This window comes from Phytophthora sojae (genome assembly GCF_000149755.1).
Source record: "Phytophthora sojae unplaced genomic scaffold PHYSOscaffold_5, whole genome shotgun sequence".
NCBI lineage: Eukaryota > Oomycota > Peronosporomycetes > Peronosporales > Peronosporaceae > Phytophthora > Phytophthora sojae.
The window spans coordinates 3,674,099-3,694,055 of NW_009258119.1; the positions used below are offsets into that span (position 1 = coordinate 3,674,099).

Consider the following 19,957-nt stretch of genomic DNA (forward strand, 5'->3'; position numbering starts at 1 on the left):
TCGCTATCACCCGTTCTATTCTCCTCCTTCTTCTCTGCTGCCTTTCCCCCTTTGCCGCCTCGAAATACTACATCCCCGTACGTCTCGTTCAAGTACTGACGATTTCGAAATGTCCGAAGTCGGCCGCCATGGCCATCGCTTTGTACAAAGTACTCCTCCCCTTGTGCGCATCGAAATCTGGCTGTCCGAAAACAATTAATCAGGCGTTTCTGTTTCGGGGTAACGCAGTCCCACCACTCGTAGACTGCGGTGATAACATCCGAGTGGCCGTGAGTGGCGGCGATTTCTGTGAGTTTCTGCGCTGTTTCGTTCATTTTATCGCGAAATTGTGGATAACTCAAAATTTGTTGCAGCCGCTGGACCTGGTTCGTGGCTGCTGCCTCTTGCAAGGCCTCCTCGGGGGACATGGCGAACTGCTCGACGAGGTTCCGAACCGTGGGCTGTTGCTGGACCTCTTGTGGCAAAGGCACCGGCTTCAGTCGCTTGCGCGGGGACAACGCAGCAGGCGGACCCGTGCCATCTTCGCGCCGATTGTGCTTCATGGCGAAAATATTTTGAGTGGCGATGAAAAATATGCGCCCTCCGTTAGAAATGGAGTTGTTCGTGCTTAGAAATAGACCGAACTGAGCTCTCAAAATTGTTTTAGAAATAGACCCAAACATTTGAACTCAATATTTCGAAAAACTAATTGCGAACAACTAAAACTATGCAATTGAAATTGAAATATCAAGCTTATCCTGACAACGTATGTACAGCGTTAACCTGTTTCCGACGAATTTACAACCACGAACAGCTTCTCCTTACACGCCAGCGTAGCCGAAGAGCGTGAGGCTCGACACCATGATGAACATGCCGGCGAACATGCCGATGGACACGAGGTGCGTCTTGCCCTTGGCGAACTTGTACGCCGTGGGGATCAGCTCCTTGACGCAGATGCACACCATGATGCCGCACACGATTCCGAAGAGCACGCCCTCCGACACGGGGTCCATGCCGTCGCCAATCGCCAGCCACGCGATCAGTCCGCCGATCGGCTCCGCGCCCGCCGAGATGGCGCACCACATGATGCCACGCCAGCGCGAGCCCGTGGCAAAGTAGATGGGGGCGGCGACGGCGATGCCCTCCGGGATGTTGTGCAGACCGATGCCCACCGCCAGTGAGATGCCGACGGACGAGTTCTCGAGCGCGCCCACGTACGTGGCGATTCCCTCGGGCAGGTTGTGGATTCCGATGGCCAGCGCGCTGAGCACGCCCATGCGCTGCAAGGCGCGCTTGGCGCTCTCGTCCATCTTCATCTGGTACGTGGTGCGCTGGGGCGTCTGCGACTCCATGTACTCTACTGCGGGCGTGTTGGCGTGGCTCTTGGTGCGCTCGTACTCGTCGATGGACTCGCGGACGCCCTCCAGGTTGCCGATCTCCGTCATCTCGTGCTCGGGCGCGATGCCCTGCACGATCATGTCGATGAAGTAGATGAGGGCGATACCGATAGCGAAGCACGACGTGGCCGAGAGCCAGCCGTGACCCGTGGCCGTCTCCTCCGACATGTCCTCGGTGCGAAGGCCCTCGGTCAGCAGATGCACCGACTCACCGAAGATCTCGACGAGCGAGATGAACATCATGACACCCGACGAGATACTGAGGGCGACCGCCAGACTCATCGGGTTGGCCAGGTACACGAGGCGCTTGCTGAAGACGACCATGCCGCCCAGGATCGTGGCGGCGCCGGCAGCGATGTTGAGCGCGAAGGCGACGGCGACAGCGTGGCCCGTTTGAACCATGGTCTCGGCGGTCTTTTGCTATTGGAAGAGATTTGGCAAATGCGGTCTTACCCCCGGCATGGCCATGGCATGTAAAAAGTCTGCGTGCACTGTTTCACGCGAGCGATACGTATGTGCGCCATGACGATGGCTTGCAGGACAGCGAGCGAGCCAGCGTGATTCAACGGGTGGGCCCCAGCAACTTGCTGAGCAAGCCAGTCGGGGCGCGCGGGCGGGCGCGTCTGATAGCCAGAGGAGATGCGGCGACACATCCAAGATACCGCTGGTGGAGGGCGCGAGCTGATAATACAGTACAGATCGCTCTGGCTGAAGCTGAGGATTAATTTAATACGAATGGCACCGCGTCCTTCGTGCACAAAATGGTCCGCGAGCAGCATAAAATACACCGTCAGCCCCCAAGGTGAACTGTATGCCCATCCAAAGCGTTTTCATTGGGGCGAGGCACCACGCCTTGCGGGGCTCGATCAACATTGATGTTTCAAGACGAAGTGTGTCCTTGGTGCATGGGCTCCGTTCCCACGTGCCCGATTTTGATTCTGAAGCATGTGGTGATAGTGTACAATACAATTTGCTCTCTGGAAGAATTTGCATTCTTAAAGAAATCCAACAGAAAATGTGACGGGTCCACAGTTTTTATTGCATGGGGGGATATGTGTACATGTGTACAGTACTTTGCTGCATTTGTGTTCGTGCACGCCAGTCCGTCTACAGTGCATGTACCTCCGTCGTCGGAGCTGCGCTACGTATCGTTCGTATCGTTTGTGGGTTGCATTCAGCGCTGGTCTCTGCTTACAGTAGCATCATGGCCAGTGGTTTTGTAGGTCCAACTAAGCTACATAGCCGTCTGGCTTCTCAACAGCGGTACAGTACTTCAATGTGAGCCACGGACAAGTTAGACGCCGTTTGTTGGTCATTGCGGAGGTGTATGGTCCAGTCACTCTTCACGGCAGCACACCAAGACAAATTTGTATGTTAGTGTTCCTAACTTTTACAGGGTATCTGTATACCAGCACTACCCCTACAATTCTGTATCCCTCCTTCCAGCAAAGTGAAAAGAATACTTTTGTAGACCACAATTCCTACAGTAAGCTTAGAAGCCCTGGGTGCAGTATTGCTCAAAGAGTACTTAGTATAGTACGAATGGCTCCAACGGTCCACGGCCCTGTTCAGGTTCAAACTTCAGCCGACGACGGGCCGTCGGCAGAGCTGTTAGGGAGGGCAAATCACTCACCCCACTCACGCCCCAATTTTCTGTTCGTCATTGAACCGCCAACCCTCAAAAATAACAAGTTGACGGCGCGAATTGCCACAATGGGAAAACCCTCTGTATCTTCGAAGTGTGGTGCTTCTATCCAATGAGAAAGCTGGCATCTTGGGGGGAGGGTATGATGTTCTTGCTAATCAATCCCACGGGGATTAATGAAGTTAATCGGTGGCTGTTGATTAAATTATTCCTCTTCGAACTTCATGCGTATTTTTACATGGGTGGACACTCTGGGGTCACCTCCTCCTGAGGTTGCCCATAAGGATCTTACAGGCCTCGACATGGGCTCACAATTTACAAACCTGATCCCGTGTGGACAGGTTCGGCCACCGGAAACTGTCGGTCCCATCTCAGGATCGCGATACGGCCGCGGGGGCACGCGCCGACGGCGAATCCGCGGCCCCGCCTCGCCGGGAGCCAGGGTCGTCGGAGAAGGCCAAATTGATGGTGCAACTTGCACCGCAAGGGCTGGTTCCTCTGTGACAGACAGCGGTCAGATGGGTTGTGTTTTGCTGTGCGAATTTATGCCGTCTTCGGCTTGAAAAACTTACAAGGTGGGCCTTCCCTCCAGAACGAATTGGTCTGAGTGTCGAGGCCACCCATCCGCTTAGCTGCTGATTCAGCAGTCAGACGCTGTTTCGTTTTATTTCGCCCCACAACTCAATTCGTCTCATCAGTCTCATGTGGCCCTCCACCTTCCTCCTGTTGCTGCTGGCGTGCGTGTGCGCCGCGCAAAGCACCTTTGCCGCCGCTAGCGACTCGTCCAGCGACGTGTCCTCGACCTCCTCGAGCGGCAGCACCGGCGACATCTACAATGTGTGCCCCGTGGTGGTGGACTTCAGCGAGGAGCAGGAAGACCTGTCGGACGAAGAGCTCAAGGCGAACGCGGCCGACGCCGCCATGTCCGCGTACCTGCTGAGCCACCCGAACAACACCCTGTGGGACTACTTCAAGATCGAGCGCAAGCAAAAGCGCGAGATGTTCAAGAAGCTGCCGCTCAAGGAGAAAATCAAAAAGGTGCTCAAGGGCATCGTGGACTTCGCGGCCGACACGACCATCGCCCTTGCGCAGACGATCGCGGACGCCATCGAGTGGATCATCAACACGATCCGCGACCCGCTCGTGGGCGTCCGGCAGATCGGCAACTTCTTCAAGGAGTTCGGCAAGAACCTCAAGTCGCTCTGGGGGCTCATGAAGGAGGACCCGAAGGAGACGGCCGAGAACATGGGCGGCGGTCTGCTGCTGCACATTACGCACCACCCGGCCGAGTTCACGGCCGAGACGGTGCTGATGGTCAGCGGCGGCTTCGCGGTGATCCACGGCCTGATGGCCGGCGTGGAGGCCGTGTTCGGTACGATGAGCAACGTCATCTCGAAAGTGCTGCTGTCCGTGCTCATGTTCATCCACGCCATCGACGACCCGATCTACATCGTCACGCCCCTGGTCACGTCCATTGTGAACACGGCCGGCGATCTCGCGAACGGAGGCAACTCGAGCGCTGAAAGCACCGTGCTGACGATCGACCCGGTGCAGCCGCATAAGTCGTGCCAGATCCCGAAGAAGTTCCGTCCGGTCTTCTCGACGCGGGATCTGTGCCTGAGCACCCCCGCGGAAGTCCGCCAGCTGATCTTCGGCACGACCAAGCGCACGGCCAAGATGACCCAGCCGGAGCGTATCGCGGCGTACAACCGCTTCCACGACTTTGTGTGCTGCTACCTGGAGGACCAGGAGTTCGAGGTGAACGCGCCGAAGATGGACTCGACTGCTTTCGAGAAGGAGCTGGTGGCGACGCCCGTGAAGATGAGCAACTGCTCGCAGCTTCTTGGCAACTACAGCGCCGCCACCGTGTGGGAATCGTCCACGGGCTACGGCGATGACTCCGCGAGCCTCGATGCGAGCGGTGACGAATAGAAAACTTAATATTCACAACAATAGAAGCATTGCTTTAGAGAACAGCAACCAAGTCCTACCGTGATCCCAGCGTTTTCTTCCGTTTCGCAGCGAAGATGGCACGGAGGTGGCACCTCCACTACTTCGCGACCTAGACTGCGACCATCGAGGGGGTCGGCTAAGGTGTGCGAAGTATCTGGTTTAGTCTATAGCTGTAAGTTACAGCGTGTAATCTATGCTAAGCATAGGGTACTACGAATCTGACACTATTTTATCGGTTGTGAATGCCGAATACTACTAGTAGTAGTATAAAGTGAAAATATGCGAATGCGTATCTGCTATTGGGGCAGGTTTCGACTGCTTTCCACGTGAAGTTCAGTCAGCATATTCTTTGTGTCAGATATCCAGTGAACCTGGTTGAGTAGCACGTCGTGATGTAAATAGGATGCCTTTTTCAGACAGTGAATGTTTTGATATCGTCCTCAACTTCTAAATTGTCGCTGTTTTGACTCAATGTCCGGCATCAGCGAACAAGATGCGCCATAGTTAGGTGGTATGATGGTCTTTGCTATGGCCTGTTCGGCAAAGAGCTAAGTGTACTCAACTATTATAGAGGGGGTGATTTTTAATGTTAAAACTATGAAGGGTTCCTAATTAAATATAACAATACTTCGAGGGGTATATCATTAGCTTTTTCTAAGATTTTCCCTCATATCACAAAACCGAGTTGGGGCAGCTAGTCTACTTGTTAGACCGCAGAACCAACCTATTCGAAGTGCATGATCTCTCTATACAAAATCTGAAGGAACTACTATACCCAATTTCATTCTTACCGCACAAGTGGCGTGAATCGCTTTACAAATTAATTTCACAACTTTATCCGGCATTCCGAATCCAACTTTCTACTCCAGCGTGAATACTTCAAAGAAACTCTAAAATCCGCATATTTGAGTTTCAAATCCACAAAACCCGCACACTTCCACAAAATCCGCATACCGGCATCTGATACCTAGGGATAGATAACCCGCGCGCTCGAACGCTGTCTTTGCATTAGGTCGAGCGTGATCGCGAGAATTCAACATGGTTTGTCCTGGGTTTACGACCGCACGCTGCGCGCACGGCTTGTAAACCGCAGTCGGGGTGCATACAGCGCTGCCTTCGGCAGCGAAAGCAATCGATACAACAATAAAACTATCACCCTGCACGCGCTCCGCGCGAACGCAAAAACCCTTGCTGGTAAGGCATTAACCCTACCGCGGTTACGCGCGGGAATCAGCTCGCTTCGCTCGCTTAGTGCTAACTTTCATACAGTGTGCAGTGCTCAGAGACTCTGGAATCAGACGTCGGTATGCGGGTTTTGTGGATTTGAAACGCAAATACTTAATTGAGTATGCGGGTTTTGGAGTTTCCTCGAATACTTCTCCTTTTTAGGTAACTAATAAGTGGCCTAGCTACCTCGTACAAACTACGCCATAGCCGACCCCCTCGATGGTCGCAGTCTAGGTCGCGAAGTAGTGGAGGTGCCACCTCCGTGCCATCTTCGCTGCGAAACGGAAGAAAACGCTGGGATCACGGTAGGACTTGGTTGCTGTTCTCTAAAGCAATGCTTCTATTGTTGTGAATATTAAGTTTTCTATTCGTCACCGCTCGCATCGAGGCTCGCGGAGTCATCGCCGTAGCCCGTGGACGATTCCCACACGGTGGCGGCGCTGTAGTTGCCAAGAAGCTGCGAGCAGTTGCTCATCTTCACGGGCGTCGCCACCAGCTCCTTCTCGAAAGCAGTCGAGTCCATCTTCGGCGCGTTCACCTCGAACTCCTGGTCCTCCAGGTAGCAGCACACAAAGTCGTGGAAGCGGTTGTACGCCGCGATACGCTCCGGCTGGGTCATCTTGGCCGTGCGCTTGGTCGTGCCGAAGATCAGCTGGCGGACTTCCGCGGGGGTGCTCAGGCACAGATCCCGCGTCGAGAAGACCGGACGGAACTTCTTCGGGATCTGGCACGACTTATGCGGCTGCACCGGGTCGATCGTCAGCACGGTGCTTTCAGCGCTCGAGTTGCCTCCGTTCGCGAGATCGCCGGCCGTGTTCACAATGGACGTGACCAGGGGCGTGACGATGTAGATCGGGTCGTCGATGGCGTGGATGAACATGAGCACGGACAGCAGCACTTTCGAGATGACGTTGCTCATCGTACCGAACACGGCCTCCACGCCGGCCATCAGGCCGTGGATCACCGCGAAGCCGCCGCTGACCATCAGCACCGTCTCGGCCGTGAACTCGGCCGGGTGGTGCGTAATGTGCAGCAGCAGACCGCCGCCCATGTTCTCGGCCGTCTCCTTCGGGTCCTCCTTCATGAGCCCCCAGAGCGACTTGAGGTTCTTGCCGAACTCCTTGAAGAAGTTGCCGATCTGCCGGACGCCCACGAGCGGGTCGCGGATCGTGTTGATGATCCACTCGATGGCGTCCGCGATCGTCTGCGCAAGGGCGATGGTCGTGTCGGCCGCGAAGTCCACGATGCCCTTGAGCACCTTTTTGATTTTCTCCTTGAGCGGCAGCTTCTTGAACATCTCGCGCTTTTGCTTGCGCTCGATCTTGAAGTAGTCCCACAGGGTGTTGTTCGGGTGGCTCAGCAGGTACGCGGACATGGCGGCGTCGGCCGCGTTCGCCTTGAGCTCTTCGTCCGACAGGTCTTCCTGCTTCTCGCTGAAGTCCACCACCACGGGGCACACATTGTAGATGTCGCCGGTGCTGCCGCTCGAGGAGGTCGAGGACACGTCGCTGGACGAGTCGCTAGCGGCGGCAAAGGTGCTTTGCGCGGCGCACACGCACGCCAGCAGCAACAGGAGGAAGGTGGAGGGCCACATGAGACTGATGAGACGAATTGAGTTGTGGGGCGAAATAAAACGAAACAGCGTCTGACTGCTGAATCAGCAGCTAAGCGGATGGGTGGCCTCGACACTCAGACCAATTCGTTCTGGAGGGAAGGCCCACCTTGTAAGTTTTTCAAGCCGAAGACGGCATAAATTCGCACAGCAAAACACAACCCATCTGACCGCTGTCTGTCACAGAGGAACCAGCCCTTGCGGTGCAAGTTGCACCATCAATTTGGCCTTCTCCGACGACCCTGGCTCCCGGCGAGGCGGGGCCGCGGATTCGCCGTCGGCGCGTGCCCCCGCGCCGTATCGCGATCCTGAGATGGGACCGACAGTTCCCGGTGGCCGAACCTGTCCACACGGGATCAGGTTTGTAAATTGTGAGCCCATGTCGAGGCCACCTTAATACTGTAAGGTCCTTATGGGCAACCTCAGGAGGAGGTGACCCCAGAGTGTCCACCCATGTAAAAATACGCATGAAGTTCGAAGAGGAATAATTTAATCAACAGCCACCGATTAACTTCATTAATCCCCGTGGGATTGATTAGCAAGAACATCATACCCTCCCCCCAAGATGCCAGCTTTCTCATTGGATAGAAGCACCACACTTCGAAGATACAGAGGGTTTTCCCATTGTGGCAATTCGCGCCGTCAACTTGTTATTTTTGAGGGTTGGCGGTTCAATGACGAACAGAAAATTGGGGCGTGAGTGGGGTGAGTGATTTGCCCTCCCTAACAGCTCTGCCGACGGCCCGTCGTCGGCTGAAATTTGAACCTGAACAGGGCCGTGGACCGTTGGAGCCATTCGTACTATACTAAGTACTCTTTGAGCAATACTGCACCCAGGGCTTCTAAGCTTACTGTAGGAATTGTGGTCTACAAAAGTATTCTTTTCACTTTGCTGGAAGGAGGGATACAGAATTGTAGGGGTAGTGCTGGTATACAGATACCCTGTAAAAGTTAGGAACACTAACATACAAATTTGTCTTGGTGTGCTGCCGTGAAGAGTGACTGGACCATACACCTCCGCAATGACCAACAAACGGCGTCTAACTTGTCCGTGGCTCACATTGAAGTACTGTACCGCTGTTGAGAAGCCAGACGGCTATGTAGCTTAGTTGGACCTACAAAACCACTGGCCATGATGCTACTGTAAGCAGAGACCAGCGCTGAATGCAACCCACAAACGATACGAACGATACGTAGCGCAGCTCCGACGACGGAGGTACATGCACTGTAGACGGACTGGCGTGCACGAACACAAATGCAGCAAAGTACTGTACACATGTACACATATCCCCCCATGCAATAAAAACTGTGGACCCGTCACATTTTCTGTTGGATTTCTTTGAGAATGCAAATTCTTCCAGAGAGCAAATTGTATTGTACACTATCACCACATGCTTCAGAATCAAAATCGGGCACGTGGGAACGGAGCCCATGCACCAAGGACACACTTCGTCTTGAAACATCAATGTTGATCGAGCCCCGCAAGGCGTGGTGCCTCGCCCCAATGAAAACGCTTTGGATGGGCATACAGTTCACCTTGGGGGCTGACGGTGTATTTTATGCTGCTCGCGGACCATTTTGTGCACGAAGGACGCGGTGCCATTCGTATTAAATTAATCCTCAGCTTCAGCCAGAGCGATCTGTACTGTATTATCAGCTCGCGCCCTCCACCAGCGGTATCTTGGATGTGTCGCCGCATCTCCTCTGGCTATCAGACGCGCCCGCCCGCGCGCCCCGACTGGCTTGCTCAGCAAGTTGCTGGGGCCCACCCGTTGAATCACGCTGGCTCGCTCGCTGTCCTGCAAGCCATCGTCATGGCGCACATACGTATCGCTCGCGTGAAACAGTGCACGCAGACTTTTTACATGCCATGGCCATGCCGGGGGTAAGACCGCATTTGCCAAATCTCTTCCAATAGCAAAAGACCGCCGAGACCATGGTTCAAACGGGCCACGCTGTCGCCGTCGCCTTCGCGCTCAACATCGCTGCCGGCGCCGCCACGATCCTGGGCGGCATGGTCGTCTTCAGCAAGCGCCTCGTGTACCTGGCCAACCCGATGAGTCTGGCGGTCGCCCTCAGTATCTCGTCGGGTGTCATGATGTTCATCTCGCTCGTCGAGATCTTCGGTGAGTCGGTGCATCTGCTGACCGAGGGCCTTCGCACCGAGGACATGTCGGAGGAGACGGCCACGGGTCACGGCTGGCTCTCGGCCACGTCGTGCTTCGCTATCGGTATCGCCCTCATCTACTTCATCGACATGATCGTGCAGGGCATCGCGCCCGAGCACGAGATGACGGAGATCGGCAACCTGGAGGGCGTCCGCGAGTCCATCGACGAGTACGAGCGCACCAAGAGCCACGCCAACACGCCCGCAGTAGAGTACATGGAGTCGCAGACGCCCCAGCGCACCACGTACCAGATGAAGATGGACGAGAGCGCCAAGCGCGCCTTGCAGCGCATGGGCGTGCTCAGCGCGCTGGCCATCGGAATCCACAACCTGCCCGAGGGAATCGCCACGTACGTGGGCGCGCTCGAGAACTCGTCCGTCGGCATCTCACTGGCGGTGGGCATCGGTCTGCACAACATCCCGGAGGGCATCGCCGTCGCCGCCCCCATCTACTTTGCCACGGGCTCGCGCTGGCGTGGCATCATGTGGTGCGCCATCTCGGCGGGCGCGGAGCCGATCGGCGGACTGATCGCGTGGCTGGCGATTGGCGACGGCATGGACCCCGTGTCGGAGGGCGTGCTCTTCGGAATCGTGTGCGGCATCATGGTGTGCATCTGCGTCAAGGAGCTGATCCCCACGGCGTACAAGTTCGCCAAGGGCAAGACGCACCTCGTGTCCATCGGCATGTTCGCCGGCATGTTCATCATGGTGTCGAGCCTCACGCTCTTCGGCTACGCTGGCGTGTAAGGAGAAGCTGTTCGTGGTTGTAAATTCGTCGGAAACAGGTTAACGCTGTACATACGTTGTCAGGATAAGCTTGATATTTCAATTTCAATTGCATAGTTTTAGTTGTTCGCAATTAGTTTTTCGAAATATTGAGTTCAAATGTTTGGGTCTATTTCTAAAACAATTTTGAGAGCTCAGTTCGGTCTATTTCTAAGCACGAACAACTCCATTTCTAACGGAGGGCGCATATTTTTCATCGCCACTCAAAATATTTTCGCCATGAAGCACAATCGGCGCGAAGATGGCACGGGTCCGCCTGCTGCGTTGTCCCCGCGCAAGCGACTGAAGCCGGTGCCTTTGCCACAAGAGGTCCAGCAACAGCCCACGGTTCGGAACCTCGTCGAGCAGTTCGCCATGTCCCCCGAGGAGGCCTTGCAAGAGGCAGCAGCCACGAACCAGGTCCAGCGGCTGCAACAAATTTTGAGTTATCCACAATTTCGCGATAAAATGAACGAAACAGCGCAGAAACTCACAGAAATCGCCGCCACTCACGGCCACTCGGATGTTATCACCGCAGTCTACGAGTGGTGGGACTGCGTTACCCCGAAACAGAAACGCCTGATTAATTGTTTTCGGACAGCCAGATTTCGATGCGCACAAGGGGAGGAGTACTTTGTACAAAGCGATGGCCATGGCGGCCGACTTCGGACATTTCGAAATCGTCAGTACTTGAACGAGACGTACGGGGATGTAGTATTTCGAGGCGGCAAAGGGGGAAAGGCAGCAGAGAAGAAGGAGGAGAATAGAACGGGTGATAGCGATGATGATGCAGACGCAGAAGAAGAACAGCAGGAAGACGAAGAAGAAACGGAAGATGGAGACGACGGAGAGAGTGATGATGCAGAAGAAGTGGCCGACAACGACTGTCCTCTTGCATGTGCGATCAAAAAAGGTCGAATGGATATGGTCAAATACCTCTACGCCAACAAAGGACACAGGGCGTCTTCGCTTGAAATGGTGTCCATAGCTGCGGCCACCAATGGGCCCTTTGAAGCTGTGAAGCTTTTGGACGACGGTGGAGTGTACGCTGGCGCGTCGGCGGAGGCCTTTGAGTTTGCTGCTGGTGGCGGCCAAGTTGAGATTATGAAGTTCTTTCAGTCGAAAGAAGACTTCGATGCTGCCTCTCTCGGTGATTCGCTGGTGATGGCAGCATCGTTTGGCAAAGCGGACGTGGTGAGGTATTTGTACTCTATCGAAGGATTTAAGCCTGCAACTGCGCCGATAGACGAAGTCTTGGCTCAAGCAGCTGGTAAAGGACGCCTGGAAGTGGTCAAGATCTTGAATACCAAGGAAAATCTCTCGCGGGAGGCGACCGAGAAGGCGTTTGCGAGAGCGGTAACGGCTCATACCGCTGTTAGCGATCAAGCAGGAGTTGTGAAGTACTTGTACGCTACGGGACGCATCTCTCCAAGCTTTATCCGAGGCTGTTTTGTGGCTGCCGCGCAGATCAGTAGCGTTGAAGTCGTCGAGCTCTTGTATGCAAAGGGCTCCATCTCCCCAGACGTGGTTGAGGCGGCGTTTTCCCACGCGGTGGGAGATAATTGCAGTGACGTGACGACATTTCTGGCAACACAGGAGTACTCTCGAACCACTCGGTTCGTTCCTTATTGAAATTAGCAATTCTCGAGGGTGAGACGTACATTGTGGCGAGATTGTACAATTCCGGGTATGTTTCACGGGAGCTGATGGCGCGCGAGTCGAAGAGCATCAGACCCGGCCACGTTCGAGTTGTGCGGTTCCTTCGGCAGAACCTGAGGAAGTCCAGTCCTCAAGTTGCAGCCCAGAAACGCACGACCGAGCCCAAGGACGTGTATGACACTGCTGCCTACGATTTCCACCAGCTGAAGTGTGTCAAGACAGAGTGGTTTGCGCGTGACATTCAAGCTCTCCCTCACGTCACGAAGCTCATTGACTTGTTCGCAATGTCAGCCGAAACAGCGGCGATGGAGGCCGCTGCAACCGGTCAAGTTTTACTGCTGGTGGGCACCCTCGATGCAATGAGGTGTTTGGTTTCGCTATACCGAGATCCTACGCTGGAGGCGCTGAAGCAAGCATTGGATAATGATCACCACAAGATTGTACGACTGGTGTGTGAAGCTATTGAGTGCAAGAAGTCGCTTCCGTGGGCAGTCGAGAACGGCCAGCTTGAAGTCGTAAAAGCCATCTACGAGTTTCATTACCAGGACGGTGACATACATCTGCCGGACGTGTATCAAGCCGTCTTAGCTGTGGCCTCAGCTGGAGACCTACCGATCGTCCAATTTTTAATCGAAAAGTATGGGGAGGAACTGTATCCGGAACGTAGTGGCGCTGTCGGTGGACGCCCACTCACAAGAGCTATAGAAGAAGGCAGGGTGGAGATCGCGAAGTACCTGTACACGAACAACGCATTCCTAGCCTCGGCCTTCGATATGATCTTTTCAGCTGCAGCTACACACGGCCCCATTGAACTCGTACAGCTCATGTGTAGCGACGAAAGGTGCGATGCTTGTCTACGCAAGAAGGGTTTTGTCCTTGCGGCTGGAGGTGGCCAGTCGGCAATCATGGAGTTCTTTCGGTCAAAAGAAGGCGTCGACGCCTCAGTGGTTAGTGAGGCCTTCGTGAGGACTGCCGGGTGTGGACAGACAAGGATCGTCGAGCAACTTTACGCGTCTGAAGGACACGAGGCTTTGACTGCCATCGACGAAGCGGCTATCCTAGCGAGTGGTGGTGGTCACCTCGAAGTGGTCAAGTTCTTCGATAACAAAGAACATGTCACTGAAGAGCTGGGCGTCAAGATGTTTCAGAGTGCAGCCACAGATGAAGGGCTAAAAGACGTGAGCAGCGACGACCACGTTGGCGTTCTGGAGTATTTGTACTCGAAAGGATGGATCTCTATGGATGCCATAGCTGAGATTTTCCCAGAAGCCGCGAGTTACAGCAGCACCGAGGTGGTCGAGTTCTTGTTCAACACAGGGCCGATGCCGTCTGACGTGGTGGACGAAGCATTTGAAGAGGCAAGGTGCGGAAACTCCGCCCCCGTAGTGGAATTTCTCTGTAAAACCGGCGCAGTTTCGTCGGAGTTGATCGAAGAAGTATTCATCGAAGCTGCTGGGGAGAACGCTATCTACTTCGTGGAGACTTTGTACAATAGCGGGCGCACGTCGCAGGAATTACTGGAAAGGGCTCTGCGCGTAGCCCCTGATGATGATGACCACAGCATAGTCCAGTTATTCCTCAGGCGGAAGAAAGCTGCCGAATGACGCGTTTTGTCTCTTTTTGCTATGCAAGAATGGAAATGATAAAAGGGTGAAATGTATTTTCACATTTACGTGTAACTTCTTACTTTCGACTGAATCTATAAAACTCGATCGCAACAGTCACCCACCACAACGGCATCGCTATGCTTCGAGCTTTTGCTGCTTCTGATTCAAAAAGCGTAACACCCGACGAGGGAGCTCTTTCGAAGAGTGCTTGCGCCAAGCTTTGTCCAACAACGTCTGGGCGTCGTCGTATCCGCAACTGAACAAGCACTCCATCACATAGAGATCGCTACGGTCAGCAGCATCGATGAAAGCTTTCTCGACCGACTTTGGACTGACAAGTTCAGTTTTGTAGAGAAACCGAACTACTTCAGCGCAGTTGTGCTTTGCCGCTTCTTGGAAGGCTTTGTTAACCAACTTGGGAGAGATCGACCCCTTGGAGTACAAGAGTTCCACAACGTCCAGACGACATCTAAGTGTTGCGTCGGAAAACCCCGCGTCAATGGCTTCGGGGGAGACTCCTCCCTTGTTTACCAAAAATTCCAATACCCGCACTTGGACATCGCGCCGTTCAGACAGAATTCCTGATTCAATTGCAGCGCACTCAAACGCGCTGTTTATCGCTCGACGAGAAATACCCCCTTTGCTGTCCAAATGCTTCAACATATCAAGTTGGAGGCTGCCAGCAGCGTTTTGAAAAGCTTCATCGAGAGAAGCAGCCGAAATCGTGTATCCCTCAATTGCACACAAGTATTCGAGAGCTTCCATTTGGGCACCGCTGACTGCCGATACAAAAGCCTCATCAATAGCAGCCTGCTCAAATTTCTGAAGCGACTGTAGATGCCTCACTATCTCGAGATGACCACCGCGGGCTGCCGATGCGAATGCTCTATCTAACGCAGCAGCATCGAAACCATGCTTGCCAAAGAACATTTCCACCAATTCCAGCGAGCCGGACCAAGCTGCAGCACAGAGTGCTGATATAAACGATGCGTCTTTGTATCCATTGTGCTCGTACAGGTAGTCGACGATATTCCGCTTCCCTTCCTCGATCGCAGTGACGAGGGGGCAGCGAAAGAGAAGGTCACATTCATATAGCTCTGCAAGTTCAGCGCCACACTCTTCCATCACGAACTTGACAATCTCCAGACACCCACGACCGGCCGCATCGATCATTGCTCTGAAGACATTCTCCATCTCGTCCTCGCCATGGAATTGATACACACACTGAAATACCTGGAGGTTGTCCTGCTCAACTGCCCAGTTGAAGAGCTCTCTTGGGTCTTCCGTCTTCTCACAGATCACCCCAATGATCTCCTTCTCCTCGCCCTTCACCGCCTCCTCCAACGCCTCCAACTCGTCGAAATCGTAAGGTGAATGCTTGCCATAATGGTTAAAATACCAGTCTTTGCCAAGTTCAAATTCCTCCCAACTTGCCAGCAGAACTTTGACTGCATCCACATGCCCTCCCCTCACGGCGTTCATCAACGCCTGCTTGCACATTTGCTGCGGCTTGTAGCCGGGTTTCACCCACCACTTGAAGATGGTTTTAATGGCCTCGTGGTGGCCGTGGGCAGCTGCGACGTCCGTGGCTGCACACCCGACGTGGTCCTTGTCCTGGCCGATTTGGGGCAAAAGCGTCCGCAGCCAGTCGATGTCATTGGAGGCCGCAGCTTCCACCGCCGCGTGCTCGGGGGTCGTGGAGAAGAGGTCGATGCGCTTCAAGACATGGGGGAGCGCCTGGATTCGGTGCGGGAACTTGGCCTCCTTCAGCCGCTTGAGCTGGCGAGCGTCGTAGTTGGCATCGCTGGAGTACCGAGGGCGCTTCATCTCGACTGCGAACTTTTGAGACTGACGAATGTATTTGCAATATTTGAGACGAGTGCATTCGCAATATTTCGATTTGCACAAATTGGAATATTAGATTAGCAGACGTGATTTTCTTTCGTTCTTGAATAGAATCTAAGAAAATCTACTTCAAGAATGCATAGCGCTCTATTTCTTCACGGTGCAGGACCACTTAGAAACTTGACACTCCTTGATCGCGAGTCGTTTCTAGCTCTCAGCAAAGAATTCTTGTGGTCTAGCCGGAACCTGCTACTTTTTCAGCGTCTGCTGCTTTTGCCTCAGAAAGTGGAAGACTCGTTCGGGAAGATCACGGGGCGATGTGAACTTACCCAACGCCTTGTCGAGCAGCGTATGGGGATCACATCTGCAACTGAGCAAACACTCCATGACGTAGAGATCTGCTCGCTTGGCAGCGCTGAAGAAAGCGTCCTCAAACGACTTTTGGGTAATTTTGCCGGTTTTGTAGAGGGACTCCACTACTTCGATACTGTTGTCTTCGGTCGCCTTATGGAATGCTGCTTCAACGGCTTCTGATGAAATGGATCCAGTAGACTATAAGAATTCTACAACTGCGGCACTGCAGTGGCCTCCTGCATACGGGAACAGCTCGTCGATCACCTCAGGATACACTTTCCCTTTGCCATGCAAGAACTTTAAAACGCGAACTTGGTCTTTGCCAGTGTCGCCCAATTTTGCGATGTCCTTCACGGCGTTTTCAAATGCTATGGTGACGACTTTACGAGAGAAACCTCCCTTGCCATCCAAGAACTTCAGCATTTCCAAGTGACAGCCGCCAGCTGCGCCTTCGAACCCTTCATCCAGCGAAGGAGCAGAAACTTGATGGCCTTCGATATTGTCCAGGTACTTGGCAGCGTCCAGTTGACCGTTGCTCGCCGCTTCCACAAACGCCTTGTCGGTGGCCTTACCATCGAATTCACGCTTCGCCTGGAGAAACGCCATGATCTCGAGTTGGTTTTTGCTAGCCGCAGATGCAAGCGCCTTTTTCAAACCGGATTGGTCGAGATATACCTTCTCGTCGAACATCTTGACCAGCTCCAACGGCCCGTAGGCAGCTGCAGTGCAGAATGCTGGCACGTACGATATATCAAGACACCTATCGTGGGCGTACAGGTAGTCCACCATATCGCGCTGGCCCTGCTTGATCGCAAAAATGAGCGGGCACGAAAACTTTTTGTTCTCGTCAATGTGGTCGAGTAGCTCCTCACCGCAGCTCTCGAACACGAACTTGACGATATGCACGCACCCTCGAGACACCGCAATCAGCAGGGCTCGGGACAGATGATCCATATCTATCTCGTCGTGGAAATCGTACACGTCGTAAAAAACTTGAACATTGTCGTGCTCGGCTGCCCATATGAGCATTTCCCCCGGAATAGTGTTCTTTTCACAGATGACTCGAATGGTCTTGCGGTGGTTGTGCTTTGTCGCCAATTCTAACGCCTCCAGAACATCAAAGTCGTAAACCTGCTCCACGTGGAACTCCTCTTGATCGGTGGGCATGCCATCTAACTCCCGTTCGTACCAATCGGACAGTAAGGCTTTCACGGCCTTGTCATGTCCTGCTGTTGCTGCCTACGCGCGCGCTGGCTCGTAGCCGCCACTCACCCACCACCGGTAGATGGCTTTAATAGCCTCCGTATAGCCCTTTGCGGCTGCAATGTCAGTGCCATTGCACCCGACCTCGTCTCTGTCGCTGTCGACGTCCATTTGGTCCAGAAGTTCCTCTAGCCTCTTGTTGGCCGCAGCCTCCACCGCCGCTTGCTCGACGGTCATGGCGTACAGGTCGATGCGCTTCATGACGTGAGGCAGAGAGCGGATAGTGCGAGGTAGCTGTGCATCTTTCAGGCGCTTCTTCTGGCGGAGGGAGTAGTCGGGGGCGTTTCGTCGTCGTCGCGCGGGTGCTTCATCGCTGTCCAGTCCACAATTTGATGCTTATCGAAATGCATCAATAAAATTAGCAACTTACTGTCAATATGTGTGTAAATATACTCAGTAAAATTTATCAGAAAATCTAGTTTGGCTTTTGAGAATATGACACCAATATTGACAATAATTTCTATTGCTAATTTTATTGATGCATTTCGATAAGCATCAAATTGTGGACTGGACAGCGATGAAGCACCCGCGCGACGACGACGAAACGCCCCCGACTACTCCCTCCGCCAGAAGAAGCGCCTGAAAGATGCACAGCTACCTCGCACTATCCGCTCTCTGCCTCACGTCATGAAGCGCATCGACCTGTACGCCATGACCGTCGAGCAAGCGGCGGTGGAGGCTGCGGCCAACAAGAGGCTAGAGGAACTTCTGGACCAAATGGACGTCGACAGCGACAGAGACGAGGTCGGGTGCAATGGCACTGACATTGCAGCCGCAAAGGGCTATACGGAGGCTATTAAAGCCATCTACCGGTGGTGGGTGAGTGGCGGCTACGAGCCAGCGCGCGCGTAGGCAGCAACAGCAGGACATGACAAGGCCGTGAAAGCCTTACTGTCCGATTGGTACGAACGGGAGTTAGATGGCATGCCCACCGATCAAGAGGAGTTCCACGTGGAGCAGGTTTACGACTTTGATGTTCTGGAGGCGTTAGAATTGGCGACAAAGCACAACCACCGCAAGACCATTCGAGTCATCTGTGAAAAGAACACTATTCCGGGGGAAATGCTCATATGGGCAGCCGAGCACGACAATGTTCAAGTTTTTTACGACGTGTACGATTTCCACGACGAGATAGATATGGATCATCTGTCCCGAGCCCTGCTGATTGCGGTGTCTCGAGGGTGCGTGCATATCGTCAAGTTCGTGTTCGAGAGCTGCGGTGAGGAGCTACTCGACCACATTGACGAGAACAAAAAGTTTTCGTGCCCGCTCATTTTTGCGATCAAGCAGGGCCAGCGCGATATGGTGGACTACCTGTACGCCCACGATAGGTGTCTTGATATATCGTACGTGCCAGCATTCTGCACTGCAGCTGCCTACGGGCCGTTGGAGCTGGTCAAGATGTTCGACGAGAAGGTATATCTCGACCAATCCGGTTTGAAAAGGCGCTTGCATCTGCGGCTAGCAAAAACCAACTCGAGATCATGGCGTTTCTCCAGGCGAAGCGTGAATTCGATGGTAAGGCCACCGACAAGGCGTTTGTGGAAGCGGCGAGCAACGGTCAACTGGACGCTGCCAAGTACCTGGACAATATCGAAGGCCATCAAGTTTCTGCTCCTTCGCTGGATGAAGGGTTCGAAGGCGCAGCTGGCGGCTGTCACTTGGAAATGCTGAAGTTCTTGGATGGCAAGGGAGGTTTCTCTCGTAAAGTCGTCACCATAGCATTTGAAAACGCCGTGAAGGACATCGCAAAATTGGGCGACACTGGCAAAGACCAAGTTCGCGTTTTAAAGTTCTTGCATGGCAAAGGGAAAGTGTATCCTGAGGTGATCGACGAGCTGTTCCCGTATGCAGGAGGCCACTGCAGTGCCGCAGTTGTAGAATTCTTATAGTCTACTGGATCCATTTCATCAGAAGCCGTTGAAGCAGCATTCCATAAGGCGACCGAAGACAACAGTATCGAAGTAGTGGAGTCCCTCTACAAAACCGGCAAAATTACCCAAAAGTCGTTTGAGGACGCTTTCTTCAGCGCTGCCAAGCGAGCAGATCTCTACGTCATGGAGTGTTTGCTCAGTTGCAGATGTGATCCCCATACGCTGCTCGACAAGGCGTTGGGTAAGTTCACATCGCCCCGTGATCTTCCCGAACGAGTCTTCCACTTTCTGAGGCAAAAGCAGCAGACGCTGAAAAAGTAGCAGGTTCCGGCTAGACCACAAGAATTCTTTGCTGAGAGCTAGAAACGACTCGCGATCAAGGAGTGTCAAGTTTCTAAGTGGTCCTGCACCGTGAAGAAATAGAGCGCTATGCATTCTTGAAGTAGATTTTCTTAGATTCTATTCAAGAACGAAAGAAAATCACGTCTGCTAATCTAATATTCCAATTTGTGCAAATCGAAATATTGCGAATGCACTCGTCTCAAATATTGCAAATACATTCGTCAGTCTCAAAAGTTCGCAGTCGAGATGAAGCGCCCTCGGTACTCCA

General features: G+C 53.6%; 8 protein-coding genes across 8 annotated transcripts; 4 read left to right on the top strand and 4 right to left on the bottom strand.

Annotated features, from left to right (window-relative positions):
- Positions 1-800: 800 nt before the first annotated feature.
- Positions 801-1,778, bottom strand: PHYSODRAFT_333710 (hypothetical protein; the record flags this gene model as incomplete). Its single annotated transcript, XM_009530920.1, has 1 exon — positions 801-1,778. One exon carries the CDS (start codon positions 1,776-1,778, stop codon positions 801-803), a length of 978 nt encoding a protein of 325 aa, XP_009529215.1.
- Positions 1,779-3,723: 1,945 nt separating this feature from the next.
- On the top strand, positions 3,724-4,953 carry PHYSODRAFT_506357 (hypothetical protein; the record flags this gene model as incomplete). Its single annotated transcript, XM_009530921.1, has 1 exon — positions 3,724-4,953. The coding sequence occupies one exon, from the start codon at positions 3,724-3,726 to the stop codon at positions 4,951-4,953; it is 1,230 nt and encodes a 409-aa protein (XP_009529216.1).
- A 1,612-nt stretch (positions 4,954-6,565) lies between these two features.
- PHYSODRAFT_508416 (hypothetical protein) lies at positions 6,566-7,795 on the bottom strand (the record flags this gene model as incomplete). Its single annotated transcript, XM_009530922.1, has 1 exon — positions 6,566-7,795. One exon carries the CDS (start codon positions 7,793-7,795, stop codon positions 6,566-6,568), a length of 1,230 nt encoding a protein of 409 aa, XP_009529217.1.
- Positions 7,796-9,749: 1,954 nt separating this feature from the next.
- PHYSODRAFT_510209 (hypothetical protein) lies at positions 9,750-10,727 on the top strand (the record flags this gene model as incomplete). Its single annotated transcript, XM_009530923.1, has 1 exon — positions 9,750-10,727. The coding sequence occupies one exon, from the start codon at positions 9,750-9,752 to the stop codon at positions 10,725-10,727; it is 978 nt and encodes a 325-aa protein (XP_009529218.1).
- A 258-nt stretch (positions 10,728-10,985) lies between these two features.
- Positions 10,986-14,008, top strand: PHYSODRAFT_333714 (hypothetical protein; the record flags this gene model as incomplete). The annotated part of the gene is made up of 3 exons (XM_009530924.1): positions 10,986-11,165; positions 11,433-12,296; positions 12,395-14,008. The coding sequence occupies 3 exons, from the start codon at positions 10,986-10,988 to the stop codon at positions 14,006-14,008; spliced, it is 2,658 nt and encodes an 885-aa protein (XP_009529219.1).
- Positions 14,009-14,073: 65 nt separating this feature from the next.
- Positions 14,074-15,511, bottom strand: PHYSODRAFT_301978 (hypothetical protein; the record flags this gene model as incomplete). The annotated part of the gene is made up of 2 exons (XM_009530925.1): positions 14,074-14,103; positions 14,348-15,511. The coding sequence occupies 2 exons, from the start codon at positions 15,509-15,511 to the stop codon at positions 14,074-14,076; spliced, it is 1,194 nt and encodes a 397-aa protein (XP_009529220.1).
- Positions 15,512-16,408: 897 nt separating this feature from the next.
- PHYSODRAFT_301979 (hypothetical protein) lies at positions 16,409-17,377 on the bottom strand (the record flags this gene model as incomplete). The annotated part of the gene is made up of 1 exon (XM_009530926.1): positions 16,409-17,377. One exon carries the CDS (start codon positions 17,375-17,377, stop codon positions 16,409-16,411), a length of 969 nt encoding a protein of 322 aa, XP_009529221.1.
- An 813-nt stretch (positions 17,378-18,190) lies between these two features.
- On the top strand, positions 18,191-19,365 carry PHYSODRAFT_301980 (hypothetical protein; the record flags this gene model as incomplete). Its single annotated transcript, XM_009530927.1, has 3 exons — positions 18,191-18,292; positions 18,326-18,819; positions 18,846-19,365. The coding sequence occupies 3 exons, from the start codon at positions 18,191-18,193 to the stop codon at positions 19,363-19,365; spliced, it is 1,116 nt and encodes a 371-aa protein (XP_009529222.1).
- Positions 19,366-19,957: the final 592 nt, after the last annotated feature.